Source organism: Doryrhamphus excisus, chromosome 19, assembly GCF_030265055.1.
Source record: "Doryrhamphus excisus isolate RoL2022-K1 chromosome 19, RoL_Dexc_1.0, whole genome shotgun sequence".
Taxonomy (NCBI): Eukaryota; Metazoa; Chordata; class Actinopteri; order Syngnathiformes; family Syngnathidae; genus Doryrhamphus; species Doryrhamphus excisus.
Genome location: NC_080484.1, coordinates 579,868 through 607,500, shown reverse-complemented (window position 1 = coordinate 607,500; position 27,633 = coordinate 579,868). Strand labels below are relative to the sequence as shown.

At 37.8% G+C, this 27,633-nt stretch overlaps 2 protein-coding genes and 1 long non-coding RNA gene across 8 annotated transcripts in view; all 3 read right to left on the bottom strand.

Annotated features, from left to right (window-relative positions):
- ltbp1 (latent transforming growth factor beta binding protein 1) overlaps positions 1-14,175 on the bottom strand; it is a 58,577-nt gene extending 44,402 nt beyond the window's left edge. For 3 of the 5 annotated variants that reach the window (XM_058057061.1, XM_058057063.1, XM_058057062.1), the window contains exons 1-5: positions 13,669-14,174; positions 12,720-12,790; positions 6,971-7,295; positions 3,982-4,217; positions 889-1,056 (exon numbers count right to left, since the gene is read on the bottom strand). In XM_058057061.1, the coding sequence (XP_057913044.1) occupies positions 889-1,056; positions 3,982-4,217; positions 6,971-7,295; positions 12,720-12,790; positions 13,669-14,036 (1,168 nt within the window). In that variant the 5' untranslated portion in view covers positions 14,037-14,174. Of the gene's footprint in view, positions 1-888; positions 1,057-3,981; positions 4,218-6,970; positions 7,296-12,719; positions 12,791-13,668 lie in introns of all 5 variants that reach the window. The other 2 variants (XM_058057065.1, XM_058057066.1) reach the window with 1 other exon arrangement.
- Positions 14,176-14,723: 548 nt separating this feature from the next.
- ttc27 (tetratricopeptide repeat domain 27) overlaps positions 14,724-27,633 on the bottom strand; it is a 44,704-nt gene continuing 31,794 nt past the window's right edge. For both annotated transcript variants that reach the window (XM_058057921.1, XM_058057920.1), the window contains 11 exons: positions 26,844-26,957; positions 25,414-25,509; positions 21,809-21,931; positions 21,479-21,706; positions 20,564-20,662; positions 18,863-18,915; positions 18,611-18,776; positions 17,246-17,443; positions 17,051-17,162; positions 15,620-15,720; positions 14,724-15,551 (listed from right to left, as the gene is read on the bottom strand). In XM_058057921.1, coding sequence (XP_057913904.1) covers positions 15,426-15,551; positions 15,620-15,720; positions 17,051-17,162; positions 17,246-17,443; positions 18,611-18,776; positions 18,863-18,915; positions 20,564-20,662; positions 21,479-21,706; positions 21,809-21,931; positions 25,414-25,509; positions 26,844-26,957 — 1,416 coding nt within the window. In that variant the 3' untranslated portion in view covers positions 14,724-15,425. The remainder of the gene's footprint in view (positions 15,552-15,619; positions 15,721-17,050; positions 17,163-17,245; positions 17,444-18,610; positions 18,777-18,862; positions 18,916-20,563; positions 20,663-21,478; positions 21,707-21,808; positions 21,932-25,413; positions 25,510-26,843; positions 26,958-27,633) is intronic.
- On the bottom strand, positions 17,704-18,600 carry LOC131107674 (uncharacterized). The gene is made up of 2 exons (XR_009120299.1): positions 18,220-18,600; positions 17,704-17,893 (listed from the first exon to the last, which is right to left on the bottom strand). It is a non-coding gene; the product is annotated as an uncharacterized LOC131107674 (long non-coding RNA).

Here is a 27,633-nt window from a genome sequence, read left to right as displayed (position 1 = left end):
TGGATCCGTACGGTCAGTTAGCACATTAAATCTGAGGTGAAGAAGATCATTCGTATATGAAAAAAAACCATATGTCCAATAATATCCACTGATTTTGGCATGGAAATAATATATGGGATCATATCGGTGTCAGTTTTCCAGCCAATAATGATATTAGCACAATGATATAAGTGTTGATGAGCAACAGGTTCGGTATGTTTGCAGAGTGCAATTATTTCACTCTAATACCAAATATTCATTCATTCATTTTCTACCGTCCGTGCTGGAGCCTATCCCAGCTGTCTTCCTGCGAGATACACCCTGGACTGGTGGCCAGCCAATCCCAGGGCACATATAGACAAACAACCATTCACACTCACATTCATACCTATGGACAATGTTAACCTAGCATGGAATTGAACCCGGGCCTCCTAGCTGTGAGGTCTGCGCACTAACCACACGACCGCCGTGCAGCCCCCATCCCAAATATAATGATAAAAATCATAATAAAAATACAGTAGTGCCTTGGTTAACGTCATCAATCTGTTCCAGAAGGTCTGACTCTAACCAAAACGGACTCTAACCAAAGCAAATGTTCTCATAGAAAACCATGGAAAGCCAATCAATCCGTGACAGAAATACTCTCTTACATGCCAAATATTCATTCATTCATTTTCTACCGTCCGTGCTGGAGCCTATCCCAGCCGTCTTCAGGCGAGATACACCCTGGACTGGTGGCCAGCCAATCCCAGGGCACATATAGACAAACAACCATTCACACTCACATTCATACCTATGGACAATTTGGAGTGGCTAATTAACCTAGCATGTTTTTGGAATGTGGGAGGAAACCGGAGTACCCGGAGAAGAAACCCAGGAAGACATTGAAGTGAATTCCTTCCACCTTACCGACTCTGAAGTTGGGTGCTGTGAGGGTATCGGTGGCATGGCCGTTTTCGCTGATGATGGTTGTCGTATTTCCCTGTTCGCAGTTGTTGTGACACCTGCCTCCCATACAGGTCAATTTGCAGATGGTGGGTGTGAACACCACCTTGATCCTTCCTGTGTGGTTGCCCACTGCCATCGTGGATGTCAACACCAAAGACAGGGAGAGAAGGATTTGGTTATTTTTGAACACATGGTTACTTTTTCATTCATTCATTTTCTACCGCTTTTCCTCATGAGCGTCGCCGAGGGTGCTGGAGCCTATCCCAGCTGTCTTGGGGCGAGAGGCGGGGTACACCCTAGACCAGGGGTGGGCAAACTACGGCCCGGGGGCCACATCCGGCCCGCCAAGTGTTTGAATACGGCCCACCCAATCTTTCCAAAGTATTTCATTTAAAGTCAACATACAACCTGGCATCATGGCCTGAGCCAACCTTTTGATGGTTGTATCAATTTCCTTGTTTGACATGGTCTGTTGTTTACAAAGTGCTCCTGAAAAAAGACACACAAGCACATAATAATAATACAAATTAAAATAATAATTATTATATTATTATTATAACTATTATGATTATTATATTTATTATATTAATGCTAATTATTATATTAATTATATATAATAATATTGTTATATTTGCATATTTTACATAATAATAATATAATAATTATTATTTTAATTTTATTTTAATTATTATAATATTTTATTATTTTTAAAATATTTAAATATAAATATAAAATAATAAATAATAATAGCAGATTGCATGACAATTTTACAGATAGAATAATACCAGGTGGACAGTTACGTGTAAAATATATAGTCTGCCCCCCCCCCCCCCCCCCCCCGGAAATTTTGTTATATCAATGCGGCCCGCGAGTCAAAAAGTTTGCCCACCCCTGCCCTAGACTGGTGGCCAGCCAATCCCAGGGCACATATAGACAAACAACCATTCACACTCACATTCATACCTATGGACAATTTGGAGTGGCTAATTAACCTAGCATGTTTTTTTTTTACTTCTAAGAGCCAGTGGCGTCATTAGGCCTATTTTAAAATGTTCTTAACCCCCCTAAATAATTTGATATTTTTAATTGATTTTTTTTTTCAGTGATTTAAAAAAATATATATATTTTTTTTTTAACAAAAAAAATCTCTGACAAATTTTATATAATAGGGCAAAAGTAGGCTAACAAGCAGGCTAATACTAGCCTAATTATTCATTCATTTTCTACTGCTTATCCTCATGGAGGGTGCTGGAGCCTATCCCAGCTGTCTTGGGGCGAGAGGCGGGGTCCACCCTGGACTGGTGGCCAGCCAATCACAGGGCACATATAGACAAACAACCATTCACACTCACATTCATACCTATGGACAATTTGGAGTGGCTAATTAACCTAGCATGTTTTTGGAATGTGGGAGGAAACCGGAGTACCCGGAGAAAACCCACGCATGCACGGGGAGAACATGCAAACTCCACACAGAGGGTGGAATTGAACTCTGGTCTCCTAGCTGTGAGGTCTGCGTGCTAACCACTCCACCTCCGTGCAGACATCAAGAAGAAACAGATATTAGGCCAATATGATTCCATGTCCAAAGTTCCTTGAGTAGAAATATGAGTGCTGAGCTGCATATGAATGTACATGAATATGTATTTAATGGTGGGGTAATAACTAGATGTTTTACGTGCTTTTCTTGCAAACGCTTCAAAAATAATAATAAAAAAAAAAATCAATGAAAAAAAAAAATCTATAAAAAATATAAAATTATTTAGGGGGGTTAAGAACATTTTAAAATAGGCCTAATGACGCCACTGGCTCTTAGAAGTAAAAAAAAAAAACATGCTAGGTTAATTAGCCACTCCAAATTGTCCATAGTTATGAATGTGAGTGTGAATGGTTGTTTGTCTATATGTGCCCTGGGATTGGCTGGCCACCAGTCCAGGGTGTACCCCGCCTCTCGCCCCAAGACAGCTGGGATAGGCTCCAGCACCCCCCAAATGAATGAATGAATGAAAATGATGATTAATGCTGATTAACTACTTTTGCTAGAATCCACAGATTAAAGGATTTAGTGGTAATGCTGCATTCCAGAACACTGGGAAGTCAGAAACCTTCTACAAAGAAATGCATTCAGCTGCACGGTGCACAAGTGGTTAGCCACACAGTCAGGTTAAGGGAAGACCTGGGTTCGATTCTCCGCTTGGCCAAAAAAGTGGACTCCAACCAGCCTGGACTCTAAAATGAAGGCAGGGGGGTATTATTATTATATATTATTATTGTTGTTATTATTATTATTATTATTATTATTATTATTATTATTGTCATTATTATTATTATTATTATATTATGATTATTATTGTCATCATTATTATTGTATTATTATTATTATTATTATCATCATTATTATTATTATATTATTATCATTACTATATTATCATTATTACATTATTATTATTATTATTATTATTATTATTATTGTTATTATTATTATTGTTGTTGTCATTATTATTATTATTATTATCATTATTATTATTATTATTATCATTATATTATGATTATTATTGTTATTATCATTATTATTGTCATCATCATTATTATTATTATTATTGTTGTTGTTATTCTTATTATTATATTATTATTATTATCATATCATAATTTTTGTTATTATTATAATTATTATCATCATTATTATTATATTATTATTATTATCATCATCATTATTATTATATTATTATCATTACTATATTATCATTATTACATCATTATTATTATTATTATTGTTGTTAATGTTATTATTATCATTATCATCATCATTAATATATTATTATTATTATTATTATTATTACTATTATTATTATTATTACTATTATTATTATTATTATTATTATTATTATTATTATCATCTGACACTTTATTTGTCATATCCCACATGGAACACAATTGATGAGAGCCATAATTCGACGCATCCATCCCAAGTCTCCCCCCCCCCCACGACAATCTCACACACGCTCATGTACCTGTCAATCAAGCCAGATGTGAAATGGAAGCGCGGACACTGACCTTGTATTGGGTTGGGGCCCGTTAGAGGGATGGCTCTAGCAAGCTGAGGCTGAATGTGGGTCTGCCCCGTGTGGGTGTGCCCCGTGTGGGTGTGCCCCGTGTGGGTGTGCCCCGTGTGGGTGTGCCCCGTGTGGGTGTGCCCCGTGTGGGTGTGCCCCGTGTGGGTGGTGTGTGCATGGTAATATTTGGGCTTGATGACGTACTGCTGGCTGGGGTGGACGGGCATGGACAGCATCCTGGAACGTAAAACAAACAAAAAAAAGCTTTTCATGCATGTGTGGATGAGTCCAAGAAGAATGTGGGTTTTGCTGGCGGTGTCGTGTTTTCGGGTTCTCCCATGAAGTGGAGTCACAGGCGGATGACACTGACACTGACACAGCCACGGCGTGGAACAGTTAGCAAGGTTTGATGCTGCATTGGTGTCTCAGAATGGTGGCCATTCATGAAGACGCGTCTTGTGATGCAGCAGGAATGTTTTTAAATGGCCGACAACAACGGCAGCGGCAACACGGCTGGCCGACAATTACGACAATTGGCTTCCGTGAGAAAAGCCACACAAAGAACCGCCAAGAGGCATTGGATTATCGGATTGAAACTCAAATGAAATGGGGGGGGGGGGGTCCCCAATTCTAAATTATGCAATAAAAAGTTATAATTCTGAGCGGAAAAGTTGAAATTGAGCTAAAATCTCAAAATTACGAGATAAAACATCCACATTATGAGTTAAATAAATACATCATGACATAAAAAGTCAACATTATGGGAGAAGAAAGTCATAATTATGAGATTAAAAGTTACAATTATGATATAAAAAGTCAACAGTATGAGCTGAAAAGTCAAACTCATGTTATAAAAATTCAAAAATTGAGCTAAATCCTCAAAATTACGAGATAAAACATCGACATTATGACATAAAAAAAAATCCATCACAACATAAAAAGTCAACATTATGGGAGAGTCATAATTATGAGATTAAAAGTTACAATTATGCTATAAAAAGTCAACATTATGAGCTGAAAAGTCAAACTTATGTTATAAAAAGTCAAAAATTGGGCTAAATCCTCAAAATTACGAGATAAAACATCGACATTATGAGATTAAAAAATCCATCACAACATAAAAAGTCAACATTATGGGAGAAGATTATGAGATTAAAAATTACAATTATGATAAAAATTATACTATATTATATTACTATTATTATTTATATTATAAAAAGTCAACATTATGAGCTGAAAAGTCAAACTTATGTGATATAAGTCAAAAATTGAGCTAAATCCTCAAAATTACAAGATAAAACATTGACATTATGAGATTAAAAAATCCATCACAACATAAAAAGTCAACATTATGGGAGAAGAATGTCATAATTATGAGATTAAAAGTCACAATTATGAGATTAAAAGTTACAATTATGCTATAAAAAGTCAACATTATGAGCTGAAAAGTCAAACTTATGTTATAAAAAGTCAAAAATTGAGCTAAATCCTCAAAATTACGAGATAAAACATCGACATTATGAGATTAAAAAATCCATCACAACATAAAAAGTCAACATTATGGGAGAAGAGAGTCATAATTATGAGATTAAAAGTTACAATTATGATAAAAATTGTATTATATTATATTACTATTATTATTTATATTATAAAAAGTCAACATTATGAGCTGAAAAGTCAAACTTATGTTATAAAAAGTCAAAAATTGAGCTAAATCCTCAAAATTACGAGATAAAACATTGACATTATGAGATTAAAAAATCCATCACAACATAAAAAGTCAACATTATGGGAGAAGAAAGTCATAATTATGACATTAAAAGTTACAATTATGCTATAAAAAGTCAACATTATGAGCTGAAAAGTCAAACTTATGTTATAAAAAGTCAAAAATTGAGCTAAAACCTCAAAATTACGAGATAAAACATCGACATTATGACATAAAAAAAATCCATCACAACATAAAAAGTCAACATTATGGGAGAAGAATGTCATAATTATGAGATTAAAAGTTACAATTATGCTATAAAAAGTCAACATTATGAGCTGAAAAGTCAAACTTATGTGATAAAAAGTCAAAAATTGAGCTAAATCTTCAAAATTACGAGATAAAACATTGACATTATGAGATTGAAAAATCCATCACAACATAAAAAGTCAACATTATGGGAGAAGAGAGTCATAATTATGAGATTAAAAGTTACAATTATGAGATTAAAAGTTACAATTATGCTATAAAAAGTCAACATTATGAGCTGAAAAGTCAAACTTATGTTATAAAAAGTCAAAAATTGAGCTAAATCCTCAAAATTACGAGATAAAACATCGACATTATGAGATTAAAAAATCCATCACAACATAAAAAGTCAACATTATGGGAGAAGAATGTCATAATTATGAGATTAAAAGTTACAATTATGAGATTAAAAGTTACAATTATGATAAAAATTGTATTATATTATATTACTATTATTATTTATATTATAAAAAGTCAACATTATGAGCTGAAAAGTCAAACTTATGTTATAAAAAGACAAAAATTGAGCTAAATCCTCAAAATTATGAGATAAAACATCGACATTATGAGATAAAAGATCCATCACGACATAAAAAGTCAACATTATGGGAGAAGAATGTCATAATTATGAGATTAAAAGTTACAATTATGATAAAAATTATATTATATTATTATTATTTATATTATAAAAAACTCAACATTAACTTATGTGATAAAAAGTCAAAAATTGAGCTAAAACCTCAACATTTTTTTGAGATAAAAATAAGTCAAAATTATGACATAAACAGTCATTATTATGAGATTTAAAAAAATGCCACAAATACGCCAACAAACTCCGAATTATGAGATAAGAATGAAAAATGAAGAGATGAAACGTCATAATTATGTCATACAAAGTCGAGCTAAAAAGTCGACATTATGAGCTAAAAAGTCATATTTATAAGATTAAAAAAAAAAAAAAAGTGTAACTTACTGTTGGCTGTAATGCGGCCGTGCAAACTGGGGGGCGGGTTTGACCGTCAGTTTCACGTGGGCAAGGTTGTCGGCCTGTGGGGGGGGCGGGTCGTAAGCCCGGGGGGGGCCTCGCTGAGGTATGGGACGCTGCGGTACGCCGGCGTGTCCGTTGACGGGACGGCCGCCGCCGCCATCGTCGGTCGCTCCTTTCCCAGGCTGAGCTGGGAGGCCGTGGGCGGGGCCGCCCTTCTGCTCGCATGCCTTCCCGCTGGATCCGGGCTTGCAGACGCAGAGCTGGGGCCTCAGGCACATTCCTCTGTTTTGGCACTGAGGGACGCAGTTTGCTGCAACACAAAATCCAGACGGATGACAAAGGAAAAGGAAGGACGGGCACATGGAGATAAGCGTTCACACGCGTACAATCGGGATTAGTTAGCAAGACAGTTAGTTAGCGAGACAGGAATATACCGTCTCACCCTGTACGTTTGATTCCGTAGTTGACTTTGAAGAGAACAAGTGGGAAAGATCATTCTCTAATCACTGAGCTCAGATCTACCTTGTGTCCCTGAACACAACATCCATGTATTCACAGAATTCAGTCCATTTGGGGGTTTCGTACCCCCCCACAGTTTTTGAATGATTCGATTATTAAGTTTACCTTGATTTTCATACACTCGGTTGGAGGTTTGTACACGAGTCGGTCGCCCCGCACTGTACCGTTCCATGGAATCGAATGTCCAAACAAGGCGCCGACCTACTGTGATTGCTAAATAACACGCCATTGCTAAATAACACGCCATGGGGCCAAAGTGTTAGCTATTTAATAAAAACTTGGCATGTAGGGGACGTCTGTATCTTCCGTCATTCCTCAAAATACAGTCCATTTGGGGGTTTCGTACCCCCACCAGCTTTGAATGATTTGATTATTAAATTGCTAACAACCTATTGTTATTGCTAAATAACACGCCATGGGGCCAAAGTGTTAGCTATTTGATAAAAACTTGGCATGTAGGGGACGTCCGCATCTTCCGTCATTCCTCAGAATACAGTCCATTTGGGGGTTTCGTACCCCCCCACACTTTTTGAATGATTCGATTATTAAATTTACCTTGATTTTCATACACTCGATTGGAGGTTTGTACACGAGTCGGTCGCCCCGCACCGTACCGTTCCATGGAATCGAGCGTCCAAACAAGGCGCCGACCTACTGTGATTGCTAAATAACACGCCATGGGGCCAAAGTGTTAGCTATTTAATAAAAACCTGGCATGTAGGGGACGTCCGCATCTTCCGTCATTCCTCAGAATACAGTCCATTTGGGGGTTTCGTACCCCCACCAGTTTTGAATGATTCGATTATTAAATTTACCTTGATTTTCATACACTCGATTGGAGGTTTGTGTGTCCCGCACTGTACCGTTCCATGGAATCGAATGTCCAAACAAGGCGCTGACCTACTGTGATTGCTAAATAACACGCCATGGGGCCAAAGTGTTAGCTATTTGATAAAAACTTGGCATGTAGGGGACGTCCGCATCTTCCATCATTCCTCAGAATACAGTCCATTTGGGGGTTTCGTACCCCCACCAGCTTTGAATGATTTGATTATTAAATTGCTAACAGCCTACTGTGATTGCTAAATAACACACCATGGGGCCAAAGTGTTAGCTATTTGATACAAACCTGGGATGTAGGGGACGTCTGTATCTTCCGTCATTCCTCAGAATACAGTCCATTTGGGGGTTTCGTACCCCCACCAGCTTTGAATGATTTGATTATTAAATTGCTAACAGCCTACTGTTATTGCTAAATAACACGCCATGGGGCCAAAGTGTTAGCTATTTGATAAAAACCTGGGATGCAGGGGAAGTCCGTATCTTCCGTCATTCCTCAAAATACAGTCCATTTGGGGGTTTCGTACCCCCACCAGTTTTGAATGATTTGATTATTAAATTGCTAACAACCTATTGTTATTGCTAAATAACACGCCATGGGGCCAAAGTGTTAGCTATTTAATAAAAACTTGGCATGTGGGGGACGTCCGCATCTTCCATCATTCCTCAGAATACAGTCCATTTGGGGGTTTCGTACCCCCACCAGTTTTGAATGATTTGATTATTAATTTGACCTTGATTTTCATACACTCGGTTGGAGGTTTGTGTGTCCCGCACTGTACCGTTCCATGGAATCGAGCGTCCAAACAAGGCGCCGACCTACTGTGATTGCTAAATAACACGCCATGGGGCCAAAGTGTTAGCTATTTGATAAAAACTTGGCATGTAGGGGACGTCCGCATCTTCCGTCATTCCTCAGAATACAGTCCATTTGGGGGTTTCGTACCCCCACCAGTTTTGAATGATTTGAATATTAATTTTACCTTGATTTTCATACACTCGGTTGGAGGTTTGTACACGAGTCGATCGCCCCGCACTGTACCGTTCCATGGAATCGAGCGTCCAAACAAGGCGCCGACCTACTGTGATTGCTAAATAACACGCCATGGGGCCAAAGTGTTAGCTATTTAATAAAAACTTGGCATGTGGGGGACGTCCGCATCTTCCGTCATTCCTCAGAATACAGTCCATTTGGGGGTTTCGTACCCCCACCAGCTTTGAATGATTTGATTATTAAATTGCTAACAACCTATTGTTATTGCTAAATAACACGCCATGGGGCTGAAGTGTTAGCTATTTAATAAAAACTCAGAATTATTTCACATTGTTTTCTGCGTCTAAAACTATTGTCGAAAAATATCCATATTGAAGTACATTTAATGTTTTGGTTTTTTTTTACCTAAGTTAAGCATTTTCAAGAAAGTATTGTATCAAACTAAAAAAAAAAAGTTTTATGTTAACATTTTTGGCTCTCTAGAACGGATTAATTGGTTTTACATTGTTTCCAATGGGAAAAATGTATTTGGTTAACATCTGTTTTGGTTACAGTCGCACTCTCTGGAACAAATTTATGACGCTAACCAAGGTTCTACTGTGTTTGTACACATGTGGGATACTTCATCCTTTACATACTTTACTGCACTGGTGGCCAGCCAATCACAGGGCACATATACACAAACAACCATTCACACTCACATTCATACCTGTGGAAGATTACCCTGACATGCATGTTTTGTGGGAGTTTGTGTGTGGGAATCGAACCTAGGTCTTCCCAATGTCCTGACTGAGTAGCTTACATGGCGGCCGTAAACTAACTAAACCTAAAACTCAACACAAGTCAACGTCACAGTGACTGTAGGGGTGTTATGTAATGTCCAAAGGGCTCTAATAAAGCATTTCGAGGGTCGTCAGCAGTTTTTTTAATGCCGTAACTCCAAAAATATAACGTTTATGAAGGAGGAATAAACGTACTTATCACGGTAGGATCTGGACGAGGGATCGTAGTACTCGGTTGGACGGATGGTACTATGGTACTACATGTGAATTAGTTTCCTGTCCTCTCAACAGACTGGAGCCAGCGGCCATTTTCAGGAGAGTGACTGCCTCCACGATAACATCACTGGTGTCCTCCTCCTCCTCCTCCTCCTCCTCCCCCAGGAACTGAATTACATTCGAAATTGCACAAACGTCACTTTTCACTTAGGGTGGGGGGCGGGGGTGGGGGGTGCTCTGCTTTCTTTAAGAACAAAGAAATATGTACTCACCCAATTTAAAAAAAAAACACACATACATTTAATCTCTAAGCTCCAACAAAGTACCTTCAGGATGCTGTTTGACCTGCAGTGGTCTGTTCCAGGGTCAAACTCTGGCCATTCCATCCATCTGTTACATAAACAGTGGCTACCCATGGAGCTGTAACAATTCATCTATTCATATATCTATGAATGTAATATTCATGTCGATGATAAGGCTGCATGGCGCTCGAGTGGTTAGCACACAGACCTCACAGCTAAGAGACTAGGGTTCAATTCCACCCTCGGCCATCTCTGCGTGGGTACAAAACACGCTAGGTTAATTGGCGACTCCCAAATTTTTTTTCTACCTTTTTCTGTTTTTTAGTAATGAGTAGAATGTAGGTACGTTTGAGGAAAATATCAGTTCCCGACTAAAAAAATTATTTGAAGCTTTTGCTTTGACACAAATATTTTTTTTAGTTAACACGCAGGCCTCACAGCTAGGAGACCCCAGTTCAATTCCACCCTCGGCCATGTCTGCGTGGGTACAAAACATGCTAGGTTAATTGGCGACTCCCAAATTTTTTTTTCTACCTTTTTCTGTTTTTTAGTAATGAGTAGAATGTAGGTACGTTTGAGGAAAATATCAGTTCCCGACTAAAAAAAGGGAGAAAACAAAACAATTATTTGAAGCATTGCTTTTGCTTTGACACAAATATATTTTTTTTAGTTAACACGCAGGCCTCACAGCTAAGAGACCTGGGTTCAATCCCACCCTCGGCCATGTCTGCGTGGGTACAAAACATGCTAGGTTAATTGGCGACTCCCAAATTTTTTTTTCTACCTTTTTCTGTTTTTTAGTAATCAGTAGAATGTAGGTACGTTTGAGGAAAATATCAGTTCCCGACTAAAAAAAGGGAGAAAACAAAACAATTATTTGAAGCATTGCTTTTGCTTTGACACAAATATTTTTTTTAGTTAACACGCAGGCCTCACAGCGAGGAGACCCCAGTTCAATTCCACCCTCGGCCATGTCTGTGTGGAGTGGGTTTCCTCCCACATTCCAAAAACATGCTAGGTTAATTAGCCACTCCAAAAGTTTTTTTTCTACCTTTTTCTGTTTTTTAGTAATCAGTAGAATGTAGGTACGTTTGAGGAAAATATCAGTTCCCAAATAAAAAAATTATTTGAAGCATTGCTTTTGCTTTGACACAAATATATTTTTTTAGTTAACACGCAGGCCTCACAGCTAGGAGACCAGGAGTTCAATTCCACCCTCGGCCATGTCTGTGTGGAGTTTGCATGTTCTCCCCGTGCATGCGTGGGTTTTCTCCGGGTACTCCGGTTTCCTCCCACATTCCAAAAACATGCTAGGTTAATTAGCCACTCCAAATTGTCCATAGGTATGAATGTGAGTGTGAATGGTTGTTTGTCTATATGTGCCCTGTGATTGGCTGGCCACCAGTCCAGGGTGGACCCCGCCTCTCGCCCCAAGACAGCTGGGATAGGCTCCAGCACCCCCCGCGACCCTCGTGAGGATAAGCGGTAGAAAATGAATGAATGATTATTACTACTACTACTACTAGTAGTAGTAGTAGTAGGCTAGTATTAGCCTGCTTTTGCCCTATTATATACAATTTGCCAGAGATTTGTTTAGTAAAATAAAAATAAATAAATAAAAAACTTAAAATATTTAAAAAAAATAAAAAAATAAAAAAATTAAAAAAAAAAATAAAACAAATAGAAAATTCAAAAATTCTATGAAAAAAAATCTAATTATTTAGGGGGGCTTAAGAACATTTTAAAATAGGCCTAATGACGCCACTAGCTCTTAGGTTAGGTTAATTAGCTACTCCAAATTGTCCATAGGTATGAATGTGAGTGTGAATGGTTGTTTGTCTATATGTGCCCTGGGATTGGCTGGCCACCAGTCCAGGGTGTACCCCGCCTCTCGCCCCAAGACAGCTGGGATAGGTTCCAGCACCCCCCCGCGACCCTCTAGAAACATTTCTTCTTAGCTATCCCTTTAAGGGACGAATCATTTGGTGCCTTCTTTCTACTTCCTGTTTCATTCTGCTGGATTATGAAAGATAAAGTATTGAACGGATGATGGCATCCATATTGACACAAGGTCTACTTACGCTTTGTGCATCGCTGGGATCCTTGGGCTTTGCTCCATCCGTGACAGCACTGACCTCCACAAACGTTCACTCTGTAAACAAAAACACAAACACGTTGGAGTCGTCTTTGTGGAGATGGCGTCCATAGCTTCACGTCACTGGGAATGGTTCCATGGTTCCCGTACATCGTAACGTCGGGAATACTGACACATTATTGACACACGGATAGCTCATTTCTATCCAAACCTATATACCTCTATACGTTGATGTTCTCCTCTGGTTCACAGGGCACATATAGACAAACAACCATTCACACTCACATTCATACCTATGGACAATTTGGAGTGGCTAATTAACCTAGCATGTTTTTGGAATACCCGGAGAAAACCCACGCATGCACGGGGAGAACATGCAAACTCCACACAGACATGGCTGAGGGTGGAATTGAACTCGGGTCTCCTAGCTAACTAAAAAAATATATTTGTGTCAAAGCAAAAGCAATGCTTCAAATAATTTTTTTAGTCGGGAACTGATATTTTCCTCAAACGTACCTACATTCTACTGATTACTAAAAAACAGAAAAAGGTAGAAAAAAAAAACGTTCGGAGTCACCAATTAACCTAGCATGTTTTGTACCCACGCAGACATGGCCGAGGGTGGAATTGAACTGGGGTCTCCTAGCTGTGAGGTCTGCGCGCTAACCACTCAACCACCGTACAGCCCTTACTTGAACATATTTAGCATAATTTCCGCATGTGCGTCATGGGAAGCTACACCTCTCACTCAGAGAAACATTGTTATTTTGGTCCACGAGAGACAAACACGGCCCCGGTGCCGGTGTTTGGACACCTTACAATAATGGAAGTAAATGTCAATGAGCTGAATGCTACATTTCATGTAAATAATAATAATCATAACTATGTCCGGTAATATTTCATAATTTAATTATGAACGGAGATCAAAGTTTCACCCGAACTGCTTGAGGAGCTGCTTGTTCTGGTTCTGGTTCTGGTTTTGGTTCTGGTTCTGGTCGGCGTGTCGAACAATGGACTCCTGGGCTGACGAGGCTGGCTTCTCCATCCGGCGGGTCCGAACCGCCTGGCCGACTTGGAGGTTGTCCGACGCGGCCTGACGCCTCGAAACCGAACCGACGAGTATCCCTGTCGATCCCGGAGCGGGACCGGGACCTGGACCTGGACCTGGAACCCGACCGGTCCCGGGCTGTAGTACGTAGAGCTTCCTGACAGCGGTGTGCTTGTGTGTCTGAGCGGCCACGCAAAATGGACACGCAAACCAAGTCAAAGAAAACAAAAGTGCCGTCCCCACGGTCCACGTCATGTCCACGTCCACGTCGATCCGGATCACAACTTTTTTTCACGTCCTGGTTCGGCTGCGGTCCGTCCGAGGAGTTCCTGAAGTCCAGGAAAGTTTCTTGATGGAGCAGCGGCACAGCCTCCAGAAGTGACGTCACGAGGGGGGAGTCTGCACGCGCGGCCGCCACAAACCTCAAGAACAGGAGCCGAGATTTCCGTAGACCCTGAAGGTGTCAGTGCTCGCGCCCACCCCCAACCCCCGCACCTGCGCAGTAGACACTTTTAGGCTCTCGACATTCTCACGTTTAAGTGTTTCTACACACTCGCTATTATGAGCTAAAAAGTGGCACATGCGCAGTTTGAGTCTTGTAATTTACATTTTTTTCGCATAATTAGGACTTTTTGTCTCATTTGCCTCATATTTCGCATAATTGACTCATGTTTTTTTCTCTCATAACTTTGACTTTTTCTCCCATGATTTTGATTCTGCATAATTATGACCATAAATTCACCTTTTTAGGTCAATTCTGACTTTTTTTTTTTAATCCAATAATTGAGATTTCTTATAAATCTCATGTCTTTGTTGTCTCATGACTTATTTAAATTTAAAATTATGTCGGACTTATCTCAAATTTGCCTTTATCTCATAATTTAAATCATAATTAAAAAAAAAAAAGAAATAAATATACATCAGAATAGAATACAGAAACACTTTTTAAATTTTTTTAATTGCAATCTGGAATCCACAGATATTGAAAATAAATGTACAGATATTTTTCATGATGAATTCATCCAGGTGAAGATTTGAATTCTTTCCCAATCCATGCTGCGTCCCCGCATAATTACAGGAAATATGTACATTTTGGGACCCGTTTAAGTTGACATGTCGACATAACTTAAATTCTGCCGGCGTTGACTTAAGCAGGCTAATAATAATAATAATAATAATAATACAGTGGAACCTTGATTCATTGGTTTTAACCAAAACACACCAACATTAACCAAATCGATTAATCATGATTGACGAGTTAAAACATCTGATTCAAATTTGTAATCAAATGGCAGCCCTGCTTTATTCCTGACATTTGGACTTTTTCCCCCAACCTAATTTTGTTTTGCAAATCGGGCCGCTGTCCACAAATGGCCCATGTGCCACACTTTGGACACCCATTAAATCCATTTTGTTTATAATAATGCAAACTATGAAAATGGGTTTTCTGTAAACATTTTTAAGAGTCACCTGCTGATGACATCATCGATGCGCAGCTTAAAATGTTGGCGTATATTTTTGACTTTAACCAAAAAGACGCTAACCAAGGTAGGTTCCACTGTACCGGTAATATAAGAAGAATGCGGTAGACAGGAAGTTGAGTTGGTCCAAATTGTCGGCATCTCCGTCCACCGGTGAGAACGTTCACTGCGACCGATCACGTAGTTGTCCACATAGCTCGTGGAGCTGTGCGACGAGCTGCTCCAGGTCAGCGACCTCGTCCAGCAGCTCAGCGTGGATCTGACCTGAGGCCGCGTCAGTGTGGATTTGCTGTTGGACGGGAAGAGAATATCACACTGCCAACCAATAAGAGAAGGGTGTGGTGTCACATGGTGTACCTTAGCTTTGGTGGCCAGGGCCCTCAGGCTGAGACGCGTTGAGGAAAGCATCTGAAGAGCTTCGGAGGGGTTCTTTTTCATCTTACTGCAACTGATGGTCACTGTGGAGCAAAGATTGCTGAGAAACGACAAACTGAAACATACTAACATGCAGACTGTTAGCATGCTAACACGTAATACAAAACTACTGTTTATATTGGTTTATACTGTTGAAATTTAATATCTAATTTAACCATTCTAGCAATGCTAACACGCGAGCTGTTAGCAATGCTAACACAAAAAGATTATAAAAGTTTATATCTTTGAAAATAACAAAAATGCTAACAGGCTAATATTATTACGCTAACAATGCTACTGGGCTAGCTGCTAACATGCTAACGCTAGCATAATAACGCTTAGTCTTTATGCAAGTTTATACATACAGAAATGACTTACATACAACCATTTGCATACCAAAATGCTAACAGTTAGCATGTTAGCGTTGAACATAAAAACACTGTCAACATAAGTTTATATCTTTGAAAATACCAAAAATCCTAACAGGCTAATATTAATATGCCAACAATGCTACTGTGCTAGCTGCTAACATGCTAACGCTAATATAATAGCGCTGAGTCTTTATGCAAGTTTATACATACAAAAATGACTTATATACAGTTAGCATTGAACATAACACTGTCAACATAAGTTTATATCTTTGAAAATAGCAAAAATGCTAACAAGTTAATGACTTAACATGTGAATGCATGCTAACAATACCAACATGCTAACGCTAGCATAATAGCGCTTAGTCTTGCAGTCTATGCAAGTTTATACATACAAAAATGACTTACATACAACCATTTGCATACCAAAATGCCAACAGTTAGCGTGTTAGCGTTGAACATAAAAACACTGTCAACATAAGTTTATATCTTTGAAAATACCAAAAATCCTAACAGGCGAATATTAATATGCCAACAATGCTACTGTGCTAGCTGCTAACATGCTAACGCTAATATAATAGCGCTTAGTCTTTATGCAAGTTTATACATACAAAAATGACATATATACAGTTAGCATTGAACATAACACTGTCAACATGTTTATATCTTTGAAAATAGCAAAAATGCTAACAAGTTAATGACTTAATAACATGTGAATGCATGCTAACAATGCCAACATGCTAATAGTTAGCATGTCGGCACCAAGCAAGTAAGTTTTTAGCTACAGCAAAAATGCTAACATGTCAATGTTAATGCATGCTAACAATGCCAACATGCTAATAGTTAGCATGCCAGCACCAAGCATGTACGTTTTTAGCTATTCATTCATTGAATTCATTGAGTTCTAGAATACACAGTAACAAATACTGTAGCTTTAAAAGTAATGCAGTAAATACATTGCGTACTAGTGTACATAGGGAAAGGAAGTAAGGAACCGAGCGCTGACCTTCCCCCATATCGATGGCTCTTTTGATCACCTCCTTAAAGAGAGATGGCTGCTTTTCCCAGCCACCGGCTTGCACCTCGCAGCGGAAGGCCTTGGACAAGAACTGCTGGGCCTAAAACCCCCAAAACATCAGCAATTATTTCAAGAGACCAAAGCATGGATATATATATGATATGATATATGATATATCATAACCTTTTCATTCTCCTCCGGGCAGGAGCTGTGGCCACCGCCATACAGCGACGCATATTGCCGCCATACTTCAGGGTCGCTGCTGTGGCGGGAAGTGACCCGCCCCAAAAGTTGTCGTAGTTGGGACCGCAGGGATGCGGCCTGCTCGCCCTGGTTGTCCGTCAGCTCCTCAACAACGGCCCGCACGAGGATCTGGACAATCTGTAGCAGGTACAGTACGCTCATACTGGTGGGGTCTGTAATATTTGAACATTTTAATATTTTTTATTTATGTAATTTATTTTTTCATATTTTCACTTTGTCGTAAAATGGAATAAAATTATTTCAACCTTCTTGTATATTTTCTACTTTATTGCCCCTTTTACTTTTCCGGCTATACAATATCTACTTTCCTCATGTAATAAATATTTTTATTTATTTTAATATTTTTATTAAATATTTTAATATTTCATATTTATATATTTAATATTTTCACTTTATTGCCCCTTTTACTTTTCCAGCTATACAATATCTACTTTCCTCAAGTAATAAATATTTTTATTTATTTTAATATTTTATTAAATATTTTAATATTTCATATTTATATATTTAATATTGTTTTAAATATTTTCACTTTATTGTAGTAAAATCTAATAAAATGATTTCAACCTTCTTGTATATTTTCTACTTTATTGCCCCTTTTACTTTCCAGCTATACAATATCTACTTTTCTTATGTAATAAATATTTGTATTTATTTTAATATTTTTATTAAATATTTTAATATTTCATATTTATATATTTAATATTTTTTAAATATTTTCACTTTATTGCCCCTTTTACTTTTCAGGCTATACAATATCTACTTTCCTCATGTAATAAATAGTTGTATTTATTTTAATATATTTTTTAATATTTTAATATTTCATATTTATATATTTAATATTGTTTTAAATATTGTCACTTTATTGTAGTAAAATTTAATAAAATGATTTCAACCTTGTATATTTTCTACTTTATTGCCCCTTTTACTTTTCCGGCTATACAATATCTACTTTCCTCATGTAATAAATATTTGTATTTATTTTAAGATTTTTTATTAAATATTTTAATATATTTCTTTAATATTTTCACTCTATTGTAGTAAAATTTAATAAAATTATTTCAACCTTCTTGTATATTTTCTACTTTATTGCCCCTTTTACTTTTCCAGCTATACAATATCTACTTTCCTCATGTAAAATATTATGACTTTATTCCAACATTATAAAAAAAAAATTTTCTGTTAATATTTTGACTATTCAAATTTTTGCAAACCGACTCTGACGAGGTGAAATATTTGATGACAATACGTGCTTGGATCCCCGAGACTAAATACCACAAGCAGGACCTGGGTGTCCTTGTAGTTCTCCCTTAGATCCATCAGACGATGGTAAGCCTTGATGGCTTCGGCGAAGGCGCCGACATCGATGCAGACCGCAATGAAGTTCTCCCAGATCTGCCAGTGCTCGTAGTTGCACTTGAGGGCTTCCTGCAGGGTACGGAAGGCTTTGTTCCTGGAGAGAAACCATATTCCCGTCACGTTGGTCGGTCGGTCGGTCCATGATGCTCGGGCATCTTCAGGACTTTGGGGATGACTTACTTATTGTGTAGGCGGATGTACGCCGTGGAGAGGTTGTTCCAGGCTTCTGCATTCTGAAAAACAATATTCTGCAGTGAAATTCACTCCAGCATAAAAAAAAAACAAAAAAAAACAAAAACCGTACGGATTATCGTTAATCTTAATCCAACTCCAGGCGGTCCCTCATGTTACGGTTTCAGTGTCACCATCTTCTTAATATTCATTCATTCCTTTTTTATGCCGATTGTTCTCACTGGGGTACGCTGGAGCCTACCCTAGCCGACTTTGGGCAGAGGCGGGGTACACCCTGGACTGGTGGCCAGCCCACTGCAGGGACATAATGCATGCGGAGTAAAGGGGGCCTAAGTTTAGACCTGACATCGGGGATGAGCCAGCGAAGATTAAGGGAAGACATGGATGGGATTGGCAGCTTCCTGTAATAATAATAATAATAATAAAATAATAATAATAATCATCATAATGACAATAATAAATAATAATAACAATAATAATAATAAAATAATAATAATCATAATGACAATAATAATAATAATCATAATGACAATAATAATAAAATAATAAAATAATAAAATAATAAAATAATAAAATAATAAAATAATAAAATAATAAAATAATAAAATAATAAAATAATAAAATAATAATCATAATCATAATGACAATAATAATAAAATAATAATAATAATAATAATAATAATAATAATAATAATAATAATAATAATAATACTATGGGATTGGCAGCTTACTGTAATAATAATAATAATAAAATAATAATAATAATCATAATGACAATAATAATAAAATAATAAAATAATAAAATAATAATCATAATCATAATAATAATAAAATAATCATAATAATAATAATAATAATACTATGGGATTGGCAGCTTACTGTAATAATAATAATAATAAAATAATAATAATAATCATAATGACAATAATAATAAAATAATAAAATAATAAAATAAAATAATAATGACAATAATAAAATAATAATAAAATAATAAAATAATAATCATAATAAAATAATAAAATAATAATCATAATAAAATAATAAAATAATCATAATGACAATAATAATAATACTACTACTAATAATATTATTTTTTATTTGTAAATATTTATTTTATTTGTAAATCGCTTTTCAGAGTATTCAAAGACGCTAAAAAAAAAGAAATAATTGTGTGGATGAAGGAGGTCTGTGAGGTATGGGGGGTCAGATTATGGAGAACTTTGTCACCTTTGGCTACTGTATCTATTATTATTATTATTATTATTATTAGTATTGTAATGGTGCATGACCCCATATAGTAGACATAATAAAGCATAAATCAACCATTTGAGACGTGGATATAACTCCTCTTCATGTGTGTCACAGTAAATGTGTTCCCCAGGGGACCTTTGTGGAGGTGACGTTTCAAAGTTTAGTAGCCGGTGTTATGATTATCTTACTGTTATTGTGCCGATTCTGGCCATCACATGTGGTGCTTGTCTCACTGACCAATTTCTGACACCTAGTGGCCAATGTGGAGTACTGCATTCACAGTTAGAAAGCTTCTTCTGCCTTGTATTTCTACACGTAGTTCATTCACATAGCATTTTTTTATGCTCGGAAATGCGGAATTTGGGTGTAGAATATGTTTAATTTGCTTAAATATGAATATAATAATAATAATACACAGTTATAGGTGGATGTACTTACGTCTGGCTCCAGTCCGACACATCTTTGGAACGCCTTGGCCGCTCCCTCGTAGCCTTGCAAGGCAAGGTAGGCACAACCCAGAGAAAACCACACACCCAGCTATGCCGTGACACAAATACACAAACACAAATACACACAATTACTATATAATAATTACGAGCTTTATAGTGTGATATTCAGTGCAACTTTGAAAGTAAGCCAAAGCAACACAGCAGGGGTGTCCAAACTTTCTCTCGAGGGCCACAAAGTGCAGAATGAAAGGAATACAAAGAAGTTACAGTAAACTTAATATTTAAATGTTCTTCAATAATCTTTATTTATTTTCAGAATATTTGGACTTTTTTCATTTACTGCTGTTTTTTTTTTTAGGGATCGACTGATATGTTTTTTTTCTTCTCGAGCCGATACCGATTTTTTTCCATCACCCTTAGCCGATGGCCGATTTTGCTTGGGCCGATATTGCTTTTGCTCCCTCAATTTACATGAAAAAATGACAATGATAACAAATATTACAAGTTTAAAGAAATATTTATTGAAATGTAAACACTGTAGTTTTTGTCATTTCTAATTATTTGTTCCCAGAATATTATAATTATTATTTTAATTATAATTAATAATTAATTAATAATTATTTTAATATAAATACTAATTATTATAATTAATATTATTATTAAATATTATAAAAAATTACAATTTTATTAACCCTTTTGTTTCTCGTATTACTCGGGATGTCCCATGTTGGTTCCCAATTTTTTTGTCTTAATATTTTGACTTTATTATTGTACAGTTATTGCCACTTCTTTAGTTTTCTTGTTTAATTCTATTTTTAGAATGTGTACATGATGGATATAAATGGCCCCCGGACCGCATTTTGGACACCCCTGCCATGCCGCACGTCCGACATGTGACTTGTACCTGCAGGGCGTTGATTTTGAGGGACTTCTCGAAGCAGTCGACGCACTGCTGGAACTCCTTCTCACGGAGATGCAGCAGCGCCTTGGAGCGCATGGCTCTGGCGCTGCGATGGCCCGAGAGCTCCCACGCCTGGTCGTAGTACCGGTGGTCTCTTAGGATGTCCCCAAGTAGGCAGTACAGGCTCGGTGTCGCCTTCTTAGCCAGCTCCTGACGAACCAGCTCTTCGGCCTGAAGACACAAAGAGACAGGAGGGCGGCGTTTGTTTCGTGTCTCAATGTAACTGAGGTGGGGGGGGTCACCTATGAGAAACATATCATGTTGTGTGTATACCTTCCCGTGTTGGCCGAGTCTCTCCCAGCAAATGATAACGTCTTCCCACAGCTGCAGCTTTTCATAAATGAGCAGAGCTGAACTGATGCAGCCGAGGTCCGTCAGCAAGGACGCCAACTGTTTCTGCAGGGAGCAAGATGGCGTTTTATCTCTTCTATTTATTGCATACCGTATCGAAACAAATGCGAGGTTGTCGACCACCTCACTGAGTATAGTAATCCCTCGTTTATCACGGTTAAATGGTTCCAGATCTAGCCGAAGAATTTCCGCATAGTATTTTTTAATTACCGTATTTTCCGGACTATAAGTCGCACTTTTTTTCCATAGGTTGGCTGTTCCTGCGACTTATACTCCAGAGCGACTTATAAATGAAAAAAGTGTTTATGTTCCATAAACACTGGACACCTTTTGTGTTCATGTTTATTTTTTGTGTAGCTGAATAAGCATTGTGTTAGCATATCTTACACCTATTCAGCCTGTTCTCTATTCTTTTATTATTGTTACAACTTGCCTTCCAAGATGGCGTAATGTCTGTTTTGGTCAAGTAGTTTGGAAAATTAATTATCCGCAAAAAATGCCACTTATACTCCAGTGCGACTTATGTATGTTTTTTTCCACATAATGATGCATTTTTGGCCTTGTGCGACTTATACTCCGGAGCGACTTATAGTCCAGAAAATACGGTAAATAAATCCGCAAAAAATGCGACTTATACTCCAGTGCGACTTATGTATGTTTTTTTTCTACCTAATTATGCATTTTTGGCCTTGTGCGACTTATACTCCGGAGCGACTTATAGTCCAGAAAATACGGTAAATAAACCTGCAAAAAATGCGACTTATACTCCAGTGCGACTTATGTATGTTTTTTTTCTACCTAATTATGCATTTTTGGCCTTGTGCGACTTATACTCCAGTGCGACTTATGTATGTTTTTTTTCTACCTAATTATGCATTTTTGGCTTTGTGCGACTTATACTCCGGAGCGACTTATAGTCCAGAAAATACGGTAAATAAACCCGCAAAAATGCGACTTATACTCCAGTGCGACTTATGTATGTTTTTTTTCCTACCTAATTATGCATTTTTGGCCTTGTGCGACTTATAGTCCAGAAAATACGATAAATAAACCCGCAAAAAATGCCACTTATACTCCAGTGCGACTTATGTATGTTTTTTTCTACCTAATGATGCATTTTTGGCCTTGTGCGACTTATACTCCGGAGTGACTTATAGTCCAGAAAATACGGTAAATAAACCCACAAAAAATGCGACTTATACTCCAGTACGACTTATGTATAAATGAATACTTAGAATAAGTATAATTAGAGCAGAGAAAACAACCTTCTAAATACAGGTTTATAAATTATTAGAGCCCTCTAGACATGAAATAACACCCCTATAATCACTTTCCAAGCCTATTAGCCAATATAGTAGACATAATAACAAAAAATAAGATATATTGGACATACATTTGACATAATAGACTCACACAAAAGTCGCTTGCTCTCTTTGCGGAACATCTTCTGAATGCTTAATCTTTCTACTTGACTTCATTTAGCCATTTTTATGCTTGGAAATGCTTAACTTTGGCAAAAAAAAAAAACCAAAACATGTACAGTTTACTAATTAAATATGCACACTAATGCTAGGCCATTTTTAACCACTAAGCAGCAATATTTTGTTAATTAATTTCAAAAGAAACACGTATCTGGCCACCCTAATTTAATGTACACTTATTGAGATATGATTAAATATGCCCTATGCATGTAGGCAGCACCATGATAGTGATTTTTATACCCAATGTTTACCCAATTTACAGTGGAAATAATGAGTGAAATTCCCGTTTTTGTACACTGTATTATGTATACACCGTAGTAGTCTCTCTCCAGACTTTGGGGTACTTTTGGTCTAATGTGAAAAAGGAGCTGAATAAAAACAAAAACGGTTGGTATTTTTGCACAAAAACAAAGCATCCATCCAGAAAGCAATAAAAAAAAAAAAAAAAAAGACCTTCAGTGCTTTCTCACATGCAGGTCATGTTTCTCCAGAAGGATAAAAAACCGCCGCATCACAACATCAGAAGCAATCAGGCGCCTCCACCCACTTTACAGTCCCCCGGCTGCAATAAGGACCCTTCAATTTTAGCGTTATTGCTGTTATCTGCTATTATATGCCGCCTGGGGGAGGCTTCTTCCCCAAAATGAGCTCTCCTCCTCCTCCTCCTCCTCCTCCTCCTCTGTCCTCCTCCTGCAATATCTCATATTGACACGTGTCAATTATTCTATTATATATTATTATATATATGCTCACACTTTTTCAGCATGCGAGCTACTTTTAAAATGAGCGAGTCAAAATGATCTACCCACTACAAAAATGCAAAACATCTATTTATTTTCAAATGTATTGAGGATTATTTGTACGTACAATGTATGTTGATGTACCTTACATAACCAAATGAGCCAATATTGCAAAACACACATAATTAACTATGAACATTTTTTGTAATTACCTGAGTTTACTTTGATGACTTGCACTGAATTGAACCAGCCAGGGATGCATAGTCCGGACAGTAGCTGCTGATAGCCAGCCTCAAGCACACTTCCAAATGTTTATCAGTCATGGATAATATCCGTATCATAATATCCGTATAATATTCCATATCCGTATGGAAGTCATATGTTTTTTGCCTTTTTACTTGGTCCAGTTTTTGCCTTTTTACTTGGTCCAGCTCCTTCACTCATTTTAGTGACCATAAACTTTAGCGAGGGCTTTAAAATCTGACGCAATTCGCCGACTAGCTTAGCACTTTGCATCGTTGTTTACGCATGAGCGGTGACCTAAAGGTCAAAATTCAGTTGTCATCTGATTGGTTGTCCTGTATGCCAATCAAGTAACGGGGATGGATGATAGGCTGACATCGTAAGTTCTGCTGCACTTAGAGACGTTGTTTGATTTGATTGGTCGCCCGAAGGGCAACAGTCTGTTGCATTCTGTCATCTGAATGGCTGCCCTGTATGTCAATCAAGTGACGGCATTGATGCGAGGATATTTTTTAATGTCACGCCGCGATCGACCAGCGATCGACCGGTAGATCGCGATCAACTTAATGAGCACCCCTGTATTATAGCATATTTTATTCACATGGCCTTGTCGCAGCGTCTGCCTTCATCATACGTACGACAGCGTCTAACTATCCGTCTAACTATCAGTAATGAGTGGATACACGGACGGAGCGCTAGCAGTTAGCATGTTAGCGAGCCGACGCTCGTATGTGCAGCAGAGACTTCATCCACGAAGGTGTTGGATCGGCAAAGTGATTCTGAAACGGCGCCGGATGCGTTGCAAAATAAACGCAACCTTTCCAAAAGCCACCAAATTCGGGGGAGATGGGTGAAATGTTTAGCGGGGCGTAACGTCGCCTGAGAGAACTGAGCAGCAACTCCTCAACTGTATCAATAGTTCCCAATAAATGGTGACACCATCAAGCTTCAAATATATTGTTGGTTCCCAGTGTGGACAACCTACATCCTCACAGAAAGCGAGTCAAACATGCATCATTTGTTGCCGATGGATACACAACAACAACAACAACAATCACATTACCTGGACTACCCATCTGGTTGGTGCATGGCAGCAGTAAAAGGCCTTTAGACGCTCAGGAAAAGGGCAGGTTGTGTCGTCAAAATGATCTGCTAGCGCCTGGAAAAGAAAACATGTGGTATCACCCGCCTTTGTTGCAAAGAAATGGACAACACGTGTGTGATGAAATCATAAAACACATTGGTACCTTGGTTAACATCCGCCCCGGTTAGCGTGTTTTTCAGTTAACATCTAAAATTTTGACTAACATTTTGCCTTAGACGAAAGACAAAATCTTGTTGATACGTACACATGATCACGCAATGCATTGTGGGTACAAGACTTGGAGATTTTACGGCTTAAAGAGGTATGTCAACGTGTACGTGTGCCGTTGCTTTGATTGGTTGGTGCATGGCAGCAGTAAAAGGCCTTTAGACGTTCAGGAAAAGGGCAGGTTGTGTCTTCAAAAATGGTATCACCCGCCTTTATTGCAAACAAATGGACAACACGTGTGTGATGAAATCATAAAACACAGTGGTACCTTGGTTAACATCCGCCCCAGTTAGCGTGTTTTTCAGTTAACATCTAAAATTTTGCCTTAGTTTGGTTAACGCCCTCAAGACGAAATCTTGTTGATACGTACACATGATCACGCAATGCATTGTGGGTACAAGACTTGGAGATTTTACGGCTTAAAGAGGTATGTCAACGTGTATGTGTGCCGTTGCTTTGATTGGTTGGTGCATGGCAACAGTAAAAGGCCTTTAGACGTTCAGGAATAGGGCAGGTTGTGTCTTCAAAAATGGTCTGCTAGCACCTGGAAAATAAAACATGTGGTACCATCCTCCTTTATTATATAAAACACAGTGGTACCTTGGTTAACATCCGCCCCGGTTAGCGTGTTTTTCCGTTAACATCTAGAATTTTGACTAACATTTTGCCTTAGTTTGGTTAACGCCCTCAAGACGAAATCTTGTTGATACGCACACATGATCACGCAATGCATTGTGGGTACAAGACTTGGAGATTTTACGGCTTAAAGAGGTATGTCAACGTGTACGTGTGCCGTTGCTTTGATTGGTTGGTGCATGGCAGCAGTAAAAGGCCTTTAGACGTTCAGGAAAAGGGCAGGTTGTGTCTTCAAAAATGGTACCACCCGCCTTTATTGCAAACAAATGGACGACACGTGTGTGATGAACTAATAAACACAGTGGTACCTTGGTTAACATCCGCCCCGGTTAGCGTGTTTTTCAGTTAACATCTAAAATTTTGCCTTAGTTTGGTTAACGCCCTCGAGACAAAATCTGGTCTTCACGTCTGAGTCATTCCCAAAAGAGTTTGATGGGATTCAGGAACAAATCTTCACGCCTTCTGGACTGCACAAATGATCTCCAAGTACAGTATACAAATGATACTTACTTGATACTTAATGATACCTACAAATGATACTTTACCTGCATTTGCATCATGGCTCTCTCAACACATCGGGAACTCCCTTTTTCCAGTTTGGTTCTGAGGCAAAGCGCTGTCATCTCCACCGCCCAAAACTTGGGCTGGGACAGCAAACACTTGAAGAGACAAGGGAGACTCAAATATTAGCATCCGACAAAGAAGAAATCATTTTTATGATAAAAATAAAAAGTACAGGATATACGTATAGGCTTTGTTTTGTCGTTACGTACAAAGCACTCCCATACTGTACAAAAAGAAAAACAGCGGAAGAATACAGTACATAGTGGCGCATCGCTAGTGTTTTCCAATGTAGACCCTGGACTGGTGGCCAGCCAATCCCAGGGCACATATAGACAAACAACCATTCACACTCACATTCATACCTATGGACAATTTGGAGTGGCTAATTAACTGAGCATGTTTTTGGAATGTGTTAGTGTTCTTACAAAGAACACTAAACTCATCACACACCAACTTAACATGTTTTTTTTTTTTTACTTCTAAGAGCCAGTGGCGTCATTAGGCCTATTTTAAAATGTTCTTAAGCCCCCCTAAATAATTTGATATTTTTAATTGATTTTTTTTCAGTGATTAAAAAAAAAAAATTATTCATTTTTTTTCCCCCAAAAAAATCTCAAAAATCAAATTGTATCTAATTAATGTAATTAATTAATATTTTTTTTCCCTGGTTGGATGTAGGTGCTCTGGGCAAACGTGGCGTCATTAGGCCTATTTTAAAATGTTCTTAAGACCCCCTAAATAATTTGATATTTTTAATTGATTTTTTTTCAG